This window comes from Bombina bombina, chromosome 1 (assembly GCF_027579735.1).
Source record: "Bombina bombina isolate aBomBom1 chromosome 1, aBomBom1.pri, whole genome shotgun sequence".
Lineage (NCBI taxonomy): Eukaryota > Metazoa > Chordata > Amphibia > Anura > Bombinatoridae > Bombina > Bombina bombina.
In genome coordinates, this window is record NC_069499.1 from 48,016,818 (window position 1) to 48,040,119 (window position 23,302).

The 23,302-nt window shown below is 39.1% G+C and overlaps 1 protein-coding gene across 1 annotated transcript in view; it reads right to left on the reverse strand.

The window, feature by feature from the left end:
* Window positions 1-23,302, reverse strand: part of KTN1 (kinectin 1) — a 394,527-nt gene that overhangs the window by 61,292 nt on the left and 309,933 nt on the right. Inside the window, 2 exon segments of the mRNA XM_053697334.1 lie at window positions 9,477-9,566; window positions 18,130-18,216. Of these exon segments, the coding sequence (XP_053553309.1) occupies window positions 9,477-9,566; window positions 18,130-18,216 (177 nt within the window).

The window sequence follows — 23,302 nt, forward strand, 5'->3', positions numbered from 1 at the left end:
CCAATTCCTGCTGAAAATAATCCACACCCAAAATAAAGTTTAATGAAAAACATAAGCAGAAGATTCAAACTGAAACCGCTGCCTGAAGTACTTTTCTACCAAAAACTGCTTCAGAAGAAGAAAATACATCAAAATGGTAGAATTTAGTAAAAGTATGCAAAGAGGACCAAGTTGCTGCTTTGCAAATCTGATCAATCGAAGCTTCATTCCTAAACGCCCAGGATGTAGAAACTGACCTAGTAGAATGAGCTGTAATCCTTTGAGGCGGAGTTTTACCCGACTCAACATAGGCAAGATGAATTAAAGATTTCAACCAAGATGCCAAAGAAATGGCAGAAGCTTTCTGGCCTTTTCTAGAACTGGAAAAGATAACAAATAAACTAGAAGTCTTTCGGAAAGACTTGGTAGCTTCAACATAATATTTTAAAGCTCTAACAACATCCAAAGAATGCAACGATTTCTCCTTAGAATTCTTAGGATTAGGACATAATGAAGGAACCACAATTTCTCTACTAATGTTGTTGGAATTCACAACTTTAGGTAAAAATTCAAAAGAAGTTCGCAACACCGCCTTATCCTGATGAAAAATCAGAAAATGAGACTCACAAGAAAGAGCAGATAATTCAGAGACTCTTCTGGCAGAAGAGATCGCCAAAAGGAACAAAACTTTCCAAGAAAGTAATTTAATGTCCAAAGAATGCATAGGTTCAAACGGAGGAGCTTGAAGAGCCCCCAGAACCAAATTCAAACTCCAAGGAGGAGAAATTGACTTAATGACAGGTTTTATACGAACCAAAGCTTGTACAAAACAATGAATATCAGGAAGATTAGCAATCTTTCTGTGAAAAAGAACAGAAAGAGCAGAGATTTGTCCTTTCAAAGAACTTGCGGATAAACCTTTATCTAAACCATCCTGAAGAAACTGTAAAATTCTCGGAATTCTAAAAGAATGCCAAGAAAAATGATGAGAAAGACACCAAGAAATATAAGTCTTCCAGACTCTATAATATATCTCTCTGGATACAGATTTACGAGCCTGTAACATAGTATTAATCACAGAGTCAGAGAAACCTCTTTGACCAAGAATCAAGCGTTCAATCTCCATACCTTTAAATTTAAGGATTTGAGATCCTGATGGAAAAAAGGACCTTGCGACAGAAGGTCTGGTCGTAGCGGAAGAGTCCACGGATGGCAAGAGGCCATCCGGACAAGATCCGCATACCAAAACCTGTGAGGCCATGCCGGAGCTACCAGCAGAACAAACGAGCATTCCTTCAGAATCTTGGAGATTACTCTTGGAAGAAGAACTAGAGGCGGAAAGATATAGGCAGGATGATACTTCCAAGGAAGTGATAATGCATCCACTGCTTCCGCCTGAGGATCCCGGGATCTGGACAGATACCTGGGAAGTTTCTTGTTTAGATGAGACGCCATCAGAAGATTTTTTGCGCCAAAAAAGTCAGCGCCAAGAATGACGCAATAAAATGAAGCATTTTCAGCCCCCGCGAGCCTAACAGCCCACAGGGAAAAAAAGAGTCACATTTTTTAAGGTAAGAAAAAATGATTTATTCAAATGCATTATCCCAAATATGAAACTGACTGTCTGAAAATAAGGAATGTTGAACATCCTGAGTCAAGGCAAATAAATGTTTGAATACATATATTTAGAACTTTATAAACAAAGTGCCCAACCATAGCTTAGAGTGTCACAGAAAATAAGATTTACTTACCCCAGGACACTCATCTACATGTTTGTAGAAAGCCAAACCAGTACTGAAACGAAAATCAGCAGAGGTAATGGTATATAAATAAGAGTATATCGTCGATCTGAAAAGGGAGGTAAGAGATGAATCTCTACGACCGATAACAGAGAACCTATGAAATAGACCCCGTAGAAGGAGATCACTGTATTCAAAATAGGCAATACTCTCCTCACATCCCTCTGACATTCACTGCACGCTGAGAGGAAAACCGGGCTCCAACTTGCTGCGGATCGCATATCAACGTAGAATCTAGCACAAACTTACTTCACCACCTCCATAGGAGGCAAAGTTTGTAAAACTGAATTGTGGGTGTGGTGAGGGGTGTATTTATAGGCATTTTGAGGTTTGGGAAACTTTGCCCCTCCTGGTAGGAATGTATATCCCATACGTCACTAGCTCATGGACTCTTGCTAATTACATGAAAGAAATGGGCAATGGTAAATCCTAGCATTTATTTACCAGTGCTACAAATAAAGGGGAATTTCAGCGTTCTGCCGTGGGCGGCTTGAGGCACTCAGCACGGCATACGCTACAGGCAAATAAAGGAACTTTCAGCATTAACTATTTTATACTTTATTTGTAGCACTGGTAAGTTCTAGCATCTCACAAACTTTAAGAAGAGAACCTGTTCACCCGCAATCATCACTTGCACAATGGTAATTTAAGCGCTCTATCGTGCAATCTTACCCCTGCTGTCAATCAGCCAATCACATGACAGCAGGACCGTACAAGTGAGTTTGGGGTGATTTATCTTTGCTCACCTCTGAGATAGCTAGGAGAATAAGAAGCAGGAACTGCATATGAAATTTGTTGTTACAGGCTCGCTTATGCACCATCAAAATCTTTAAGAAAGGAGATCTTATACCGTGTGTAAAATAATAAACACCTGTATTTAGTGTAAAATAGCTCTAAAGCCACCAAAGTTCTACTGAAGAGACTGACTATGGCTACACCCTAGAACAAAGCAGCACACTCTGGCACTACTTTAAAAATAACTCTTGATTGAAGAATCTATAACACACCTCACTTTACCTCTTCCTATCACTAACGTAGGCAAAGAGAATGACTGGGGTGGGAGGGAAGGGAGGAGCTATTTAACAGCTCTGCTGTGGTGCTCTTTGCCTCCTCCTGCTGACCAGGAGGTGAATATCCCATTAGTAATTAAGATGATCCGTGGACTTATTGTGTCTTAAAAAAGAAATATGGCAACATTTTGCAGTTCAAACAGAGAATTGCTCCTATAACAGGGTAAACAGTGCCCAGAAATTACTTGAGCATAACACATAATTTAGTGAAACTGGCAAGGGAGCAGGTAAAAAACATAATTTATGCTTACCTGATAAATTCCTTTCTCCTGTAGTGTAGTCAGTCCACGGGTCATCATTACTTCTGGGATATTAACTCCTCCCCAACAGGAAGTGCAAGAGGATCACCCAAGCAGAGCTGCTATATAGCTCCTCCCCTCTACGTCACACCCAGTCATTCGACCGAGAACCAAACGAGAAAGGAGAAACTATAGGGTGCAGTGGTGACTGGAGTATAATTTAAAAATTTAGACCTGCCATAAAAAACAGGGCGGGCCGTGGACTGACTACACTACAGGAGAAAGGAATTTATCAGGTAAGCATAAATTATGTTTTCTCCTGTTAAGTGTAGTCAGTCCACGGGTCATCATTACTTCTGGGATACCAATACCAAAGCTAAAGTACACGGATGACGGGAGGGACAGGCAGGATCTTTATACGGAAGGGACCACTGCCTGAAGAACCTTTCTCCCAAAAACAGCCTCCGAAGAAGCAAAAGTGTCAAATTTGTAAAATTTGGAAAAAGTATGAAGAGAAGACCAAGTTGCAGCCTTGCAAATCTGTTCAACAGAGGCCTCGTTCTTAAAGGCCCAAGTGGAAGCCACAGCTCTAGTGGAATGAGCTGTAATTCTTTCAGGAGGCTGCTGTCCAGCAGTCTCATAGGCTAAACGTATTATGCTACGAAGCCAAAAAGAGAGAGAGGTAGCAGAAGCTTTTTGACCTCTCCTCTGTCCAGAATAAACGACAAACAGGGAAGAAGATTGGCGAAAATCTTTAGTTGCCTGTAAATAAAATTTCAGGGCACGGACTACATCTAGATTGTGCAGAAGTCGTTCCTTCTTTGAAGAAGGATTAGGACACAATGATGGCACAACAATCTCTTGATTGATATTCTTGTTAGTGACAACCTTAGGTAAGAACCCAGGTTTAGTACGCAGAACTACCTTATCTGAATGAAAAATCAGATACGGAGAATCACAATGTAAGGCTGATAACTCAGAGACTCTACGAGCCGAGGAAATAGCCATTAAAAACAGAACTTTCCAAGATAACAGCTTGATATCAATGGAATGAAGGGGTTCAAACGGAACACCCTGTAAAACGTTAAGAACTAAATTTAAGCTCCATGGTGGAGCAACAGTTTTAAACACAGGCTTAATCCTGGCCAAAGCCTGGCAAAAAGCCTGAACGTCTGGAACTTCTGACAGACGTTTGTGTAAAAGAATTGACAGAGCTGAGATCTGTCCCTTTAAGGAACTAGCAGATAAACCCTTTTCTAAACCCTCGTGTAGAAAAGACAATATCCTAGGAATCCTAACCTTACTCCATGAGTAACTCTTGGATTCGCACCAATGTAAGTATTTATGCCATATTTTATGGTAAATCTTTCTGGTAACAGGTTTCCTAGCCTGTATTAAGGTATCAATAACTGACTCCGAAAAACCACGCTTTGATAAAATCAAGCGTTCAATTTCCAAGCAGTCAGCTTCAGAGAAATTAGATTTTGATGTTTGAAAGGACCCTGAATTAGAAGGTCCTGTCTCAGAGGCAGAGACCAAGGTGGACAGGATGACATGTCCACTAGATCTGCATACCAGGTCCTGCGTGGCCACGCAGGCGCTATTAGAATTACCGATGCTCTTTCCTGTTTGATCCTGGCAATCAATCGAGGAAGCATCGGGAAGGGTGGAAACACATAGGCCATCCCGAAGGTCCAAGGTGCTGTCAAAGCATCTACCAGGACTGCTCCCGGGTCCCTGGACCTGGACCCGTAACAAGGAAGCTTGGCGTTCTGGCGAGACACCATGAGATCTATCTCTGGTTTGCCCCAAAGTCGAAGTATTTGGGCAAAGACCTCCGGATGAAGTTCCCACTCCCCCGGATGAAAAGTCTGACGACTTAGGAAATCCGCCTCCCAGTTCTCCACTCCAGGAATGTGGATCGCTGACAGGTGGCAAGAGTGAGACTCTGCCCAGCGAATTATCTTTGATACTTCCATCATCGCTAGGGAGCTTCTTGTCCCTCCTTGATGGTTGATGTAAGCTACAGTCGTGATGTTGTCCGACTGAAACCTGATGAACCCCCGAGTTGTTAACTGAGGCCAAGCCAGAAGGGCATTGAGAACTGCTCTCAATTCCAGAATGTTTATTGGAAGGAGACTCTCCTCCTGAGTCCATGATCCCTGAGCCTTCAGGGAATTCCAGACAGCACCCCAACCTAGTAGGCTGGCGTCTGTTGTTACAATTGTCCAATCTGGTCTGCTGAATGGCATCCCCCTGGACAGATGTGGCCAAGAAAGCCACCATAGAAGAGAATTTCTGGTCTCTTGATCCAGATTCAGAGTAGGGGACAAATCTGAGTAATCCCCATTCCACTGACTTAGCATGCACAATTGCAGCGGTCTGAGATGTAGGCGTGCAAAGGGTACTATGTCCATTGCCGCTAGCATTAAGCCGATTACCTCCATGCATTGAGCCACTGACGGGTGTTGAATGGAATGAAGGACACGGCAAGCATTTTGAAGCTTTGTTAACCTGTCTTCTGTCAGGTAAATCTTCATTTCTACAGAATCTATAAGAGTCCCCAAGAAGGGAACTCTTGTGAGTGGTAAGAGAGAACTCTTCTCTTCGTTCACCTTCCACCCATGCGACCTTAGAAATGCCAGTACTAACTCTGTATGAGACTTGGCAGTTTGAAAGCTTGACGCTTGTATTAGAATGTCGTCCAGGTACGGAGCCACCGAAATTCCTCGCGGTCTTAGTACCGCCAGAAGAGAGCCCAGAACCTTTGTGAAGATTCTTGGAGCCGTAGCCAACCCGAATGGAAGAGCTACAAACTGGTAATGCCTGTCTAGGAAGGCAAACCTTAGATACCGGTAATGATCTTTGTGAATCGGTATATGAAGGTAGGCATCCTTTAAATCCACTGTGGTCATGTACTGACCCTTTTGGATCATGGGTAAGATTGTCCGAATAGTTTCCATTTTGAACGATGGAACTCTTAGGAATTTGTTTAGGATCTTTAAATCCAAGATTGGTCTGAAGGTTCCTTCTTTCTTGGGAACCACAAACAGATTTGAGTAAAACCCTTGTCCGTGTTCCGACCGCGGAACCGGATGGATCACTCCCATTAGTAAAAGATCTTGTACACAGCGTAGAAACGCCTCTTTCTTTATCTGGTTTGTTGACAACCTTGAAAGATGAAATCTCCCTTTTGGGGGAGAGGCTTTGAAGTCCAGAAGATATCCCTGAGATATGATCTCTAACGCCCAGGGATCCTGGACATCTCTTGTCCAAGCCTGGGCGAAGAGAGAAAGTCTGCCCCCCACTAGATCCGTTCCCGGATCGGGGGCCCTCACTTCATGCTGTCTTAGGGGCAGCAGCAGGTTTTCTGGCCTGCTTGCCCTTGTTCCAGGACTGGTTAGGTTTCCAGCCTTGTCTGTAGCGAGCAACAGCTCCTTCCTGTTTTGGTGCAGAGGAAGTTGATGCTGCTCCTGCCTTGAAGTTACGAAAGGCACGAAAATTAGACTGTCTAGCCCTAGGTTTGGCTCTGTCTTGAGGCAGGGCATGGCCTTTACCTCCTGTAATGTCAGCGATAATTTCTTTCAAACCGGGCCCGAATAAGGTCTGCCCTTTGAAAGGTATGTTAAGTAATTTAGATTTAGAAGTAACATCAGCTGACCAGGATTTTAGCCACAGCGCTCTGCGCGCCTGAATGGCGAATCCGGAATTCTTAGCCGTAAGTTTAGTTAAATGTACTACGGCATCAGAAATAAATGAATTAGCTAGCTTAAGGGTTTTAAGCTTGTGTGTAATCTCATCTAATGGAGCTGAGTCAAGGGTCTCTTCCAGAGACTCAAACCAAAATGCTGCTGCAGCAGTGACAGGCGCAATGCATGCAAGGGGTTGCAATATAAAACCTTGTTGAACAAACATTTTCTTAAGGTAACCCTCTAACTTTTTATCCATTGGATCTGAAAAGGCACAGCTATCCTCCACCGGGATAGTGGTACGCTTAGCTAAAGTAGAAACTGCTCCCTCCACCTTAGGGACTGTTTGCCATAAGTCCCGTGTGGTGGCGTCTATTGGAAACATCTTTCTGAATATAGGAGGGGGTGAGAAAGGCACACCGGGTCTATCCCACTCCTTAGTAACAATTTCAGTAAGTCTCTTAGGTATAGGAAAAACGTCAGTACTCGACGGTACCGCAAAATATTTATCCAACCTACACATTTTCTCTGGTATTGCAACTGTGTTACAATCATTCAGAGCCGCTAACACCTCCCCTAGTTATACACGGAGGTTTTCCAGCTTAAATTTAAAATTTGAAATGTCTGAATCCAGTTTATTTGGATCAGATCCGTCACCCGCAGAATGAAGCTCTCCGTCCTCATGTTCTGCAAATTGTGACGCAGTATCTGACATGGCCCTAATATCAGCGCACTCTGTTCTCACCCCAGAGTGATCTCGCTTACCTCTAAGTTCTGGTAATTTAGAACTAACTTCAGTCATAACATTAGCCATGTCCTGTAGTGTGATTTGTAATGGCCGCCCTGAAGTACTCGGCGTTACAATATCACGCACCTCCCGAGCGGGAGATGCAGGTACTGACACGTGAGGCAAGTTAGTCGGCATAACTTCCCCCTCGTTGTTTGGTGAATGATGTTCAATTTGTACAGAATGACTTTTATTTAAAGTAGCATCAATGCAATTAGTACATAAATTTCTATTGGGCTCCACCTTGGCTTTTGCACATATAGCACAGAGATATTCCTCTGAGTCAGACATGTTTAACAAACTAGCAATTAAACTAGCAAGCTTGGAAATACTTTTCACTCAAATTACAAGTAATATGGAAAACGCACTGTGCCTTTAAGAAGCACAGAAAAAAATTATGACAGTTGAATAACAATGAACCGGAGAAATTATAAAAACCAAATTTTTCCCGGTAAAGGCATAAATTTAGCAAAGGATTGCCCCCATTAGTAATGGATAACTAACCCTTAATAGCAGAAAAAAATGTACAAAATATAAACGTTTTTTATCACAGTCAAAGCACAATCTCACAGGTCTGCTGTGAGTGATTACCTCCCTCAAAATAATTTTTGAAGACCCTTGAGCTCTGTAGAGACGATCCGGATCATGCAGGGAGAGAAACAGACTTTTGACTGAATTTTTGATGCGTAGCAAAAGCGCCAAAATAGGCCCCTCCCCCTCACACACAGCAGTGAGGGAAGTTCAGTAAACTGTCTTAAATTAAAATAAACGACAGCCAAGTGGAAAAACAGTGCCCAAAACAATTTTCCACCCAGTACCTCAGATAATTAAACAATTTAGCATGCCAGCAAAAACGTTTAAAATCAAATAACATGAAATGTCATTAAACAGCCTGTTGCTAGACGTTCCCACTGCAAGTTAGGCTAAAAATTATATGCATATAGTATTATCCCAGTGAAGTGCCATTCCCCAGAATACTGAATTGTACACATATATACATAACAGCCTGATACCAGTTGCTACTACTGCATTTAAGGCTGAACTTACAGTATATCGGTATTGGCAGTATTTTCTCAGTCAATTCCATTCCTCAGAAAATAATATACTGCAACATACCTCTTTGCAGGTGAACCTGCCCGCTGTCCCCTGATCTGAAGTTTACCTCACTCCTCAGAATAGCCGAGAACAGCAAAATGAATCTTAGCTACGCCGGCTAAAATCATCCAAAAACTCAGGTAGATTCTTCTTCAAATTCTACCTGAGAAGGAACAACACACTCCGGTGCTGTTTTAAAATAACAAACTTTTGATTGAAGATATAAAAACTAAGTATAATCACCACAGTCCTCTCAAACATCCTTTCTATTAGTTGGGTGCAAGAGAATGACAGGGTGTGACGTAGAGGGGAGGAGCTATATAGCAGCTCTGCTTGGGTGATCCTCTTGCACTTCCTGTTGGGGAGGAGTTAATATCCCAGAAGTAATGATGACCCGTGGACTGACTACACTTAACAGGAGAAATAAATCTTATACAACATTATTTAGGGAGGGATGGGAAATATAAGCTTTTTTTTTATATATATTTAAATTTTCCCCAAGTATAATAGTAGCAAGGACAGTGTCCGCTCTTTCCAAAAAGTATATAAAGCCGCTGTCAAGTAGAGAAAGCAGTTATATTCTATGAGTTTTGTCACTTCCCCAAGGAGGCATAGCAGGAGTTGTGATCAGGTGTCCCGCTGAAGAGTTCTCCGGTAACTGTAAACAATAGCCTCGTAAAATCAGAGGAGCACCAAAGAGGACTATAGCTGTTCCTATCCCTTAAAAGGTTAGTATTCTGCAGAAGAGGAGTCTGACCTTTTATGGTAGCAGAGCAGATCGGCCGTGGAGTGTTATTTTATACAATGCCACCTCTTACCAAACTTGCAGAAACAGATACACTTGGGAAGAGCTTCTGAAGGACCGTCCGCGTCTCAGCCTCTACTGCATGTATAAGTTGCTCTTTCTCCTGTAACAAAACACATTAAAGAGCTATATTAATATACAACAAGGTACAATGACATTTTCTAAGACAAAGACAAAACTCTCAGCTTTTATTAAAAACAAACTGTCATACACATCAGTTAGCTACAGATCGAGCACGTCACACTGCTATCACCGTGCACATTCTCCTGGTAACACATAAATGAATCAGGCTTTAGTTGCAATTCACATTCGCCATAAAATATCACTTTCTGAAAAATGGTCGTCTTATTTTGTTTGTCGTGAAAAGTATGTTGCTGCTCTAGGTTACGGCTTCCAGATTTTCAGAAGCTTACCGTGAAAATGTCAGCTGTACAAAACAGAACCGTCTGCAACGGTTTAGGTCATTAAAACCTATGCTTGGTGTTTAATATCAAACTAAACTTTAAATACGTCAAAACGATCTCTCACGTGAAGCTGAATTTTACTAGCAAAGAATGTTACTGTTAACACTTTTAAAAATCAAGTGAGGATCTGCGGGCAACTATTAAAGCTGGCAGAAATGACTGGCAAACGGGCATGGAGCTCGCTACACAGAACATTACTTATTCCAGTAAACAGAGTCAATATGGAATTAAAAGTTAGCTAGACTACTCTACTAGATGGGCAGTTCAACATTAAAAGTCTTCTAATTTATTTTTGTAAATTAAAAGAAAGGGAGTGCAAAAGTAGTAATGAGAGAAAATAATCTGTCACGTTATCAGTACTTTATTATGTCTATTTTAAACGTTTTCTTAGTTGCCAGCATCAACAATTTCACAATCTAATTTGACATAAACAGAGTTTTTACTTATAGTATGTAATCACCTTCAATAACTTAGCTTATTAAAGAGACAGTCTGCACTTAAAATGAAGGTAAACTTTGATGAATGAAAGCCCAGCTTTTAAAAATACTATTAAAAATAGGGGCACTTTCATTTATCAAAGCTTACAAAGCAGCCGTTTTGTTTAAAAAAAATAACCTTTTTTTCTTTTCACAGCCAGAGCAGCTTCCCCCACCCAGGGATCCTCTCTTCAAACGTCAGCAATGACTAATCCGGCTTCCTCTAATCACAGCATCCCCCCCAGGGGAGTCATTGCCTGAGGCCATGCCATGATTGGAGGAAGCCGGATTAGTCATTGCTGGCGTGGGAAGAGAGGATCTCCGGGTGGGGAAAGCTGTTTACTTTTACTTTAAAGTCTTACTTTAGATAAAGCTGCAAATGGCCTCCTGTGCCTCTTTCTTTATCATGCAGCAGGACCAGTGAAAAAGTTATTTTAAAATGAATATTGTTTCTGGTCAATTTGATATGGCTGCCAAGCTCCGCCCACTGATGACATCACAATCTGGACTGCATTAAAGGCTTCACTTGTTGTCACTAATTGAATTCAACTGACTGTCAATGCTATTCAACAGAGTGTATAGATGCAGTCCAGATTGTGATGTAATCAGTGGGCGGAGCTTGGCAGCCATTTCAAAGTGTCAATTTCATCATTGAAAACTAAATTAACTTTTTTTTTTTGGCTATCAGACACTAGTCTGTAGCAGCTGGTATATTGCAGTATGCTTGTGCTCTACAGCCCCAGCATACTATAAAAGATTAGGTCTCTTTAAAGGGACAGTCTACCCCAAAACGTTAATTGATTAAAAAGATAGATAATCCCTTAATTACCCATTCCCCAGTTTTGTATAACCAACACTGCCCCTTATCTTAGTGTGATTTAAAACTTGCATTTAAGCCAATTAGTGCTGCTTCATAAATAACTCCACAGAAGCACAATGTTATCTATATGGCACCCATGAACTATCAGTGTTTAGCTGTAAAAAGCTGATAAAATTCACTGAGATAAGATGCAGCCTGCAGAGGCTTAAAAACAGGAAGAGGTTTATTTTAAATGTTATAAAGTATATATCAATATTGGTTGTGTAAAGATAGGGAATGGGTAGTAAAAGTGAAACCTATCTTTTTAAACAATAAAAAAAATCAAGTAGACTTTTCCTTTAAAGGGACACTGAACCCAATTTTTTTCCTTTTGTGATTCAGATAGAGCATGCAATTTTAAGCAACTTTCTAATTTACTCCTATTATCAATTTTTCTTCGTTCTCTTGCTATATTTATTTGAAAAAGGCACCTAAGGGTTTTTTGGTTCAGTACTCTGGACAGCATTTTTTTTTATTGGCGGATGAATTTATCCACCAATCAGCAAGGACAACCCATGATGTTCACCAAAAATGGGTCGCATCTAAACTTACAATCTTGCATTTCAAATAAAGATACCAAGAAAATGAAGACAATTTGATAATAGGAGTAAATTAGAAAGTTGCTAAAAATGTCATGCTCTATCTGAATCACGAAAGAAAAAATTTGGGTTCAGTGTCCCTTTAAGCTTAAATTATTAATTTTAAACTTTTTCCTACTGGTACTGGAATAATATATTAAAGAGACCTTCCATCCAAAACTGATATAAACACTAGTGTATAAGTGTTTTGAACAGAATAATTTTTACACTACACAAGTATTGATTGGCAAAAAAGCTTCTACTAAAAGCCATCACTACTTTTATGGTGCATATGCATGTGAACTGTATCTAGATAGGCTCGAGGAACTAGAGACCAGCACAGCCTTGCATTGTGTGGTGGCTCTCTCTTGAAACAGATACCCCGTTTAAAATGCTTGTGAATGAAGGATATGCAGATGTCTGTGCCCATGTACAGTAAAAGCTCTTTCTGAAATCAGTGATAGAATCTTTTACATAATTAATATGTAATAAGCAAATCCACATGCAAACTGCAGTCATCGATTTAAAAGCATTTAGGTGCTTGGTTAATGTCACCAATTAGAATTGGATTGTCAAAACCAGTATTAATTGTAACAGTCGCTGCACATGCAAATCACAAACGTATTACTCTTTTTTTTAAAACAAGATTCCTAAAGTATCATAAGTTTAAGGTTTATAGTTTGATGAAGAAATACAGAGGCAACAGCTTGTCAATCTGTGCTTGCTAAATAGGCCCTGTATAGGATAGAGAAAGTATAGCGGTAGTCATAATATGCCTTTAAAGCTTATTTTATTACTCAGTGTGAAGAAATTATAATTATAAAGTAAATCAGCTGCCATTTAAATGACTTACAATAGCTCTTCTACATCTACACTTTATCAAAAAGAAAAAAACAACAGTGATGGAACACTGGTAATAAAAAAAAAAATCTATATTTTTAAATAAATCAAGTAGACTCTCCATTTAAAAGACACAGGTAAAGTCCCGATTAGAAACCGCAACACAGCCAGTGAGCCAATCAGGAGCACAAGACACTGCCAATCACCAAATGAGAACGCTCTTAATGCAAAAAAAAAATGTGTGAAGAACACAAACAACCAGCACGCCAATTATTATATGCTGAAACAATGCTGAATGTTTTCAAAACATGTTTCTGCCTAAACGTTTATCATGTAATGTTTCACAAAGGTATGTGTCAAGTCTAGAGTTATACTGTGTGTGTGTATATATATATATATATATATATATATATATATATATATATATATATATATATCTCAGAAGAGAGAGAACAGCCCTCCTGAGATAGAACTAAAGCTAGAATAATCTTCCATGCCTGTTCATTTTCATTGCCACTCAGGGTGCACGCTCTTTTAGCACACTATGCCTTTTCACAGAGAAAAAATATCCTGTAGCATACCAGTCTGACCCCGCCCAATGACAGTCCAGCACCGAAATACCAGGCAATTCTTCTCTGAACAAGAGAAACAACCCCAGACAATCGCTTCGGCCTTCTATCTCAGAAGTGCTTTTCTCTCTCTTCTGATATTTATGCAAATTACTCTTGGGTCTCCCTAAGAGTAATGGGGGAAATCATACGTGGACTCCTTGCACACATGCCCTTAGAGAGATGCGACTGCACCTCACTGACGAGGCCCACAGAAGGCCGAAACGATCGTCTGGGGTTGTTGTTGCTCTTGGTCAGAGAAGAATTGCCTGGTATTTCGGCGCTGGACTGTCATTGGGAAGGGTCAGACTGATATGCTACAGGATATTTTTTCTCTATGATAAGGCATAGTGTGCTAAAAGAGTTTGCATCCCGAGTTGCAATAGAAATGAACAGGCATGGAAGTTATTCTATCTTTTGTTCTCTCTCAGGAGTGCTGTTCTCTCTTTTCCGATATAGATAGATATATATATATACACACACATACATATACACACACACACACACACACACACACATACACAAGGTAGAAAGAACATCTGGAAGAACCCAGGATCTTAAAAGGATTTGGCTTTTAATTAATCATCAAAGCAAATTTAGCGCCTTTCCTGGAGCAAGAGCAGGAGACGAAAAGAAAACCATCATCAGCAGAAATGAATGATGCGTTCTGAAAGCCCTCTTCCTTTAAAATCAGAGGAAGAGGAATTTGAAGTGTGTCAAGCTTACAAACAGGACTGTTTTTACAGTCACTAACAGGGAAGTCTAAATTTAATGGCAGTTTGTAGAAACCATCCTAAGGATACATTGCAATTGAAAATGATATTGATAAAGCATTCTCAGTCTTTTATGTCAGAAACCCAGCACAGAGCCCTGCAACATTTATGGTATTAGAATACAGAACTTATTAAGAGAATACCACCATTGAGCGGATTTCAAACTGCTCTCCATCCAAAAAGACCAATTTGGTCAAACTCCTTCCCCAAGTATCCCTTTTTCTAGTTAACCACCAATAGAAACAGTCCATCAACAGATGAGATGTCTTCTTTAAGACAAGTCTAGGGAATTGTTCCACTGAAACAAAAGTAACTTCAAATAAACTTGTGAAACCATCCAATTGGCCTTCCAAAAATTCTGCCATCAAATCCAGCACAACCATGCAATTATCCAAGTAACCTTCATTTGCTAGAAATTACTGACCTTTCCCACAGGTTTGGAAATCATTGGCATAATATATCCAGAATAGTTTCCAGGAGAGTAACATAGTCTGATGACACTAAAGAGCTTTGGGAAAAATGTATCTGCCAATCACAAGTCTGCAGTACTTTAATCAACATGGATGTGTAACAAGACTCAAGCTCTGATTAATGGTCAATGATTACATCTAGGTAAGGAGTCACAGAAATACCAAGTCACATTATCACTTCAAGAGTTGCTAGAACACTTGTAAATATTTTTTGCGCAAAGTAGAGAAACCATAAGGACTTAGGAGTGGTCATATGACCGGGTAATTCAAAGACTTAAAGAAAGCTGTACTCCGTGTTCCCCCAGGACATATTTAATGTATGTACCACCCAGCTGATTTTACTGACCACCACCCAATATTAAGCTAAAATTAGCAAAATTAATGTGTGCTTTCGATAGCTTAAGTTACAATTATTAAAAACTGAAAATGTTATAATATTGCAAAGTATTAAACTCCCCCCTCACAACTACTTCATAATGACACCAAGATGGCAAAATGTTTAGAGGAAAACACTGTATTTAAACTTTCTTTGAGCAACAGCATAGTATAAACCATTCCGCTTGGATTTATACTAATGCTTCTGAGTGGGGTAGTAGACACATTCCTATGAACAACTGTCAGTCCTCTAAACAAAATATTTGGGTACATTTTTCTATAATATCAATTTCAGCACTATAAGCTCAAGATTATATCGAAGAGACAGCCTTGAATGAACCTGACCACAGGAGTAATGGAGGGGTCATCAATACAAGGAGATACCATATTCATAATGTAAGGGTACCGGCATACATAGCAAGGCACCAGTCTGAGTTTTAGTTGGCAGTGATGGCAGCAGGTGGCTTCTCTACTACACACTAGTGGTTATTTTGAAGGTCCCCCTCCTGCAGGATATGCCAGGTGCTGTAGTGCTCCTCAGCTACTGCTCCATAAGTGGGTATGACAGTTGAGTGTAGCTGGGGTGCAAGGTGGAGTTGCTGGCTAAACCACCAAACTGGCAGAGCAGGGAGCAGCCACAGGTGAGAGCCAGGAATACTTGGTGTAAGGTGGCCAAAGTCATGGTGTGGGTTTATACAGAGGTGCTCACTGTGTTCCAAGTGCCTCGTTCGGTTGAGCATCATACATCAGTGCGCCCAAGCAGTTAACAACGCTGCAGTGACATGCAAATTAGTTAATTGCACTAGACCTGCATGTTTGTTTAATAATGTGTTGCTTCCCCTACAGGCCCTCATTCATTACACGGCTGCCTTTACTATAGACCCCAACTTTACCTATTCCACCTGAGCTTTTGTGTGTGGCCATAAATGGAATCAATACTATAATAAATATATATATATATCTCTGTAATAACAACCATGCTTACCTTGAAACACCTTGAAATAAAAATGCAAATCTGTCAGTTATGCAAGCTGCCCTCCCCTTGTACATTAAACTGCCCAAGTAGTTACGATTAATAAATAAAATATGCAAAGGGAAAGAAAGTGAGCAAAATTAAAACCTATTATTAAAAACAGTTAACTTTAAAGTGCATAATATTTTATAGACTCACACACAAGAACAAAGACACAACATATACAGACCAGCATGCCCAAGAGGTTTAAACAAGTAGAAAAAAACATGACAGTAATGTTAGAAAGACAGTAAGCGGAGAATGTATAGACCAGAAAGGGTTGACACTGGACTGCAGCAAAATGCACTTTCTATTCCCAGTGATGGAGTCGTGTAGACAAGTCTTAGTGTACGGCTGTACCACGTCTTCATCACAGCAGTGAATGCGCTCTCTTGTGTATGAAATGTTTTATCTACAAGAAACTGATAGTAACCAAGATGCTGATACTGCCAGCCTATATGTACGTGGTCTCTAAGTCCCAAGACACTGCAGAAATATACATTAAACAACCTTATGAAGTTGTATATTGGGAACAAGTGATTGTAGGTAAGCAAAAAAAAAAGGCAAATGGAGTATATTTATCTAACTTTTGTAACTTACATTCTGATGTTCAGTTCTGGCTGTGAACGGGTTTAATTTTTTTAGTCTTTGGAAGCGATCAGCAGAGCTAAGTTTTATTTTTTGACTAAACATGATTATTGGACAAGATTACAGTTGGGGCAAGATATTCTTCTGATAAACCAATGTCTTCATAGTCAATATAAGAAAGCTTATCAGATGAGTGAATAGCTTTGCTTCACTTGCAGTTAAGCACAAATTCTCAGGAATTTCCAGCCTCTTTTTTTTTTTTTATATATATAGTTTTCTCTTTCCTGCCTGCTTCAACTTGCAAATAGCTAAGCCAGAACTAATTTGCAGTGAAAAGAGAAATAATTGATCCAAAAACGTCAGGAAACTGAACCGCGTCACTGTGGGCTTTCATAAGCTAAGGAATCCATTTATAAAGATGCAACTTCATTGCGCGAACAAAATGATCTCTTCAAAATTAAACATTGTTTATATAAGCAATCATCTGGCCTTGCTTCATATTGTTTTTTTGTTTGTTTTTTTAAATGTATCAAAGCAACTTATAAGAAGAAAAAAACAAACTAAAATTTCCAAACGGTTTTATAAAATAACTTACAGGAAGAACTTACTTTCAGTTAACTAATTACAGTTTTTGTTTTATATATATATATGTAAAATATTGTTGAGCTTGGCTTTTTTTCATTTACTCTCTTTTTCCAACAAGTTACAGTCTACTTAAGCTTGTTTATTCATTAGATCCAAAAAGCAATCCGTGAGGTTTATTCTTGCACTTCTGTGTAATCGTAAGTTCATTAACGCTGTGGAATCTGTTGGCGCTCTACAAATACCTGATGATAATAATAATGAGCAATAGAGATTTGGCTGCAAAGATGCACTTTGCCCTCCCATGAGTACCTACAGATTGGATTGTTCAAGCCTCATCATAAGACTTCTGGATTACGAGTGAACTACAGGGTATGTAGAGGTGGACATACAATGGAGAAGACCAGCTAAGATTCATAGCTCAATGACCATGGAGATTAAAGATCTTAACATGGCACAGCCAAATGGCCAATGGGCTATATAAAGCCAGGAGATAGTGCTGGTCAGGACACTGCATGTTCGACTTAACTGGTTGCAGGGGCAATGCTTTCCATCAGCAACAGGAAAACCTTACTGACCTTACTCAGAATATATAGTAATAGAACTGAACCTGGACAAAAGTGTGGGCAAAAGAGGGAGGGGTTTTCTCCAAGACTTCTGGAAAGTTTCACTCTAAATCCAAGTGGTATGTAGTAATCAGTAGTTATCAGCAGTAATCTCTATCGCTCTCCCTATCTCTCTATATCTGTACCTATAGAACAGCCGATATAGAGAATATAGATTTTCTGACCCCTATTTACAGATTTAATTTTGTTATTTGTAGTGTATGACACTTTTTCCCATCTGAGAAACATATTTGAGATAAATCTCAGAAGGGTCATTTTTGATTGTAAATATACTATGAATTTGGTTTGGCTCAGCAGTATCAGCATTTAGTTAACCCAGTTTTACAAGTATTTAGAGAGCGCACAGCAATGCCAAAGACCAGAGCTGCAGGGTTTCCCCAAACTGATGTAGTTTCCCCACAATTAACATTACAACCTTAGCTGTCTTGTGGATTCGCTCTTGTAGCATTTTTTCAGTTGATGTCAATGCTTCCATAGCTTTCCAGTTTTTCTCCCGAAGGTCCTAATTATTTTTAGAAAGAGGTATTTCAGTCGATCCATATACTAAAATGATTTAAATTAAAATTCATGAATATGCAATTTACTGGGAAGATCCCTTCTGCTATTATGGCAAAACAACATCAGACTGGAAAAAGTTACCCATAAGAAATTATTCGAGACACCAACTTTTTTTGTTTTTTCAAGAAACCAGAAAATTCCCAAAATCTAATTGGACACCACATGTGAGTAAAAAAAAAATGGACGCGTTTTAGAAAGTGGAAAATACCAACCCACAACAAAGAAGCAGAGGAAAATAGGATACAGTTAGGCAATCACTCAAATTGGTTTTGTTTATAGTTTAGCAAATGCCCAAATAATAAAGTGGTGAATATTAAACAACGGTGACTGAGTGTGACATACAAGGATCCTACTGCACTGTAATAATGTCCCATTCTTCACTGACGGGACAGGAAATCCAGCTCTGTGTGGTTGGCAAACAGGAAATTGATGAGTAATTAGACTGTGTACGTTTTGCATCGAGGGCTAGAAACTCGCTGCACCAGCGATCAGAAACGAGGTACATTTGCACCGTGTAAAATGATTGTTTTATTTCATGAAACATTAAATAAATAAAAAGTAAAATGTTTGCAGATACCGGTTGAGCTATTGCATGATATTCTTGTGGATACCGGAATAAACCATAGAACAAAAAGGTGTTTTAAAAGGGATCTTTTACATGTGGGTTGAACTAACAACAAAAAAAACAACTTCCCTCTGTGTGTTAAACAACATATAATACACGGTTACCCCGTTGTGTAACTTCAGGTATGTTTAGTAATTGTACTCTTTGTACTGCTATCCGGGGAGCACTAAACATTCAGTTCTACTTTAAAAAAAATGCATTACTTCCGATTTGCAACACAGAGTAGGAAGGAACGGTATTGCATCTTCAGAGCCATTAAAAGGACCTGAAACAATTTTTTTTTCATGATTCAGGTAGAGAACAAAATTTTAAACAACGTTCCAATTTAATTGTATTATCTAATTTGCTTCTTTTTCTTGGTATCCTTTGTTGAAGAAGCAGCAATGCACTTCTGGGAGCTTGGGTGTGCCAATAACGAGGCATTTATGTGCAGCCACCAATCAGCAGCTCCCGAGCCTACCTAGGTATCATTTTCAACAAAGTATACCAAGAGAACAAAACAAATTACTTAATAGAAGTAAATTGGAAGGTTGTTTAAAAGCACATGACCTAGCTGAACCAATAATCCTCATAATGCTGTTATCTAAACAGACTAAACCAGCATTGTGATTGGCTGTATTGTCCAGTGCTACCCTCACCTTGACATAAAATGGTAATATTCTTATAGAGACATGAAACCCAAATTATCTTTAAAGGGAAACTCGAGTAAAAATGTTCATGATTCAGATAGAGCAGCAATTCTAAACAACTTTACAATTTACTTCCATTAACAAAATGTGCAGTCTTTTTATATTTAAACGTTTTGAGTCACCAGCTGCTACTGAGCATGTGCAAGAATTCACAGACTATACTTATATGCATTTGTGATAGGCTGATGGCTGTCACATGGTACATGTATGGATTTGTGATTGGCTGATGGCTGTCACATGATACAGGGGGAGTGGAAATAGACATAACTTTTAAAATTGACAGAAAAAAAATCTACTACTCCATTTGAACTTTCAGATTAAATGCTATTGCATTGTCTTTTAATATTGCATTTGATGATTATGCAAATCTACTGTATTTACTGATCCGTTAATGATTCAGAAAGAGCATACAATTTGAAACAACTTTTCATTTTACTTATGTTATCTATTTTGCTTCCTTTTCTTGGTTTTGTTTTGTTGAAAAGCATACCTAGATAGGCTCAGGAGTAGCAATGCATTACTGGGAGGTAGCTGGTGATTGGTGGGTGCACATACAGTTGTGCTCATAAGTTTACATATCCTGGCAGAATTTATGATTTCTTGGCCATTTTTCAGAGAATATGAATAATAACACAAAAACTTTTCTTTCACTCATGGTTAGCGTTTGGCTGAAGTAATTTATTATCAATCAACGGTGTTTACTCTTTTAAAATCATAATGACAATAGAAACTACTCAAATGACCCTGATCAAAAGTTTACATACCCTGGTGATTTTGGCCTGATAACATGCACACAAGTTGACACAAAGGGTTTGAATGGCTATTAAAGGTAACCATCCTCACCTGTGATCTGTTTGTTTGTAATTAGTGTGTGTGTATAAAAGATCAATGAGTTTCTGGACTCCTGACAGACCCTTGCATCTTTCATCCAGTGCTGCACTGACGTTTCTGAATTCTGAGTCATGGGGAAAGCAAAAGAATTGTCAAAGGATCTGCGGGAAAAGGTAGTTGAACTGTATAAAACAGGAAAGGGATATAAAAAGATATCCAAGGAATTGAGAATGCAAATCAGCAGTGTTCAAACTCTAATCAAGAAGAGGAAAATGAGGGGGTCTGTTTGATAACATACTGTATTCATCTTGCCATTAATTCTGACCAAATTTCCTGTGTCTTTGTAGCTCACACATCCCCAAAATATCAGCAAACCACCTCTGTGTTTCACAGTAGGAATGGTGCACCTTTCATCATAAGCCTTGTTGACTCCTCTCTAAATGTAGCATTTATGGTTGTGACCAAAAAGCTCAATTTTGGTCTCATCACTCCAAATGATTTTGTGCCAGAAGGTTTGAGACTTGTCTCTGTGCTGTTTGGCGTATTGTAAGCGGGATACTTTGTGGCATCTGCGTAGTAATGGCTTTCTTCGGGCGACTCAACCATGCAGCCCATCTTTCTTCAAGTGCCTCCTTATTGTGCATCTTGAAACAGCCACAGAGATTCCTGTATTTCACCTGAAGTTATTTGTGGGTTTGTCTTTGCATCCCGAACAATTTTAATGGCAGTTGTGGCTGAAATTTTAGTTGGTCTACCTGACTGTGGTTTGGTTTCAACAGAACCCCTCATTTTCCACTTCTTGATTAGGAGTTTGAACACTGCTGATTTGCATTCTCAATTCCTTAGATATCTTTTTATATCTCTTTCCTGTTTAATACAGTTCAACTACCTTTTCCCGCAGATCCTTTGACAATTCTTTTGCTTTCCCCATGACTCAGAATCCAGAAACGTCAGTGCAGCACTGGATGAAAGATGCAAGGGTCTGTCAGGAGTCCAGTAATTCATTGACCTTTTATACACACACCCTAATTACAAGCAAACAGAACACAGGTGAGGATGGTTACCTTTAATAGCCATTCAAACCACTTTTTGTCAACTTGTGTGCATGTTATCAGGCCAAAATCACCAGGGTATGTAAACTTTTGATCAGGGTAATTTGGGTAGATTCTGTTGTCATTATGATTTAAAAAGAGTAAACACAGTTGATTGATAATAAATGGCTTCAGCCAAACACTAACCATGAGTGAAAGAAAAGTTTTTGTGTTATCATTCATATTCTCTGAAAAATGGCCAAGAAATCATAAATTCTGCCAGGGTGTGTAAACTTATGATAACAACTGTATATGCCTCTTTTCATTGGCTCACCCAATGTGTTCACCAAGCTCCTAGTAGTGAATTGCTGCTAACAAAAAAAACAACAGAATGAAGCAATTTTGATAACAGAATTAAACAGTTAAAGGGACGTAATGCTCATATGCTAAAGAAAATATCACCTGAGCATCTCTATGTAAAAAAAGATTTTACCTCAAAATGTCTTAAGCTCACAAGTGCTGTGTAAACAGTTATCCTTCAGCTACTGTCCAGCTGCAAGATTTTATAAAAAAACAAAAACCAATAGCAAATCAGAATCAGCGGTGAGGTCATGCTTTGCTTTACTGTGATTTCATGAGATTTAACTGAAATGTCAGGAGATTTCATAGTAAACTTCCTTATACTGGGTAGGGAAATAACACGACTGTGTCTGCACATGCCAGATGCACGTTCCCTTGAAAGTCCTGGGACTAGCATCCTGATTGTCTGCTTAAAGTCAGTTTACAATGGGATGTGGCTACTGAGGAAATGTTGAGCTAAAATATCTTTTTTTTTACATAGAGATGTTCAGGTCAGCTGATATTTTCTAGTCAGCTTTTTACTGCAATGCTGCATCACTTTCAAGTGCTTCAACATTTGGGTACCATGTCCCTTTAAAATTGTATATATCTGAATCATGAAAGAAAATAATTGTTTCATGTCCTTTTAACTAAACAAAGTTAAAATATAATCTTCATTATTTTTTTTGCTTACCTTTCTGGTAAAATGCCTCACATCCATAAAGTGGCTGGTGTGCATACTGTTTACTTAAAGGGACACTGAACCCAAAATTTTCTATTGTGATTCAGATAAAGCATGCAATTTTAAGCAACTTTCTAATTTACTCCTATTATCAAATTCTTTTCATTCTCTTGGTATCTTTATTTGAAATGTAAGTTTAGATGCCGGCCCATTTTTGGTGAACACACTGTGTTGTTCTTGCTGATTGGTGGGTAAATTCACCTACCAATAAACAAGTGCTTTCCATGCTGCTGAACCAAAAAATAGCTTAGATGCCTTCTTTTTCAAATAAAGAAAGCAAGAGAACGAAGAAAAATTGATAATAGGAGCAAATTAGAAAGTTGTTTAAAATTGCATGCCCTATCTGAATCACAAAAGAAAAATTTTTGGGTTCAGTGTCCCTTTAAGCATGCGGAAACTAACCCAGCAACATGCTACACACAGATTGCTGTAGTTTACAAATAAATTACACTAATTCAACACAACCAGTGGATACCAGATAAAAATACCCAACCTTGCAAATTGTACTAACAAAATGACAGTTACATTTTTTTTCTGTGCAGATCTTTTGTAAACACAAGGGACAGTCTCAATGCTGGAAAACTAAAGGGCATTTTGTTTGTTTGTTTTGTGTGTGTGTTAAAAGATAGTTAATCCCTTTATTACCCATTCCCCAGTTTTGCATAACCAACACGGTAATATTAATATACTTTTTACCTCTGTGATTACCGTGCATCTGATTACCAAGCCTCTGCAGACTGCCCCTTATTTCAGCTCATTTGACAGAGTTGCAT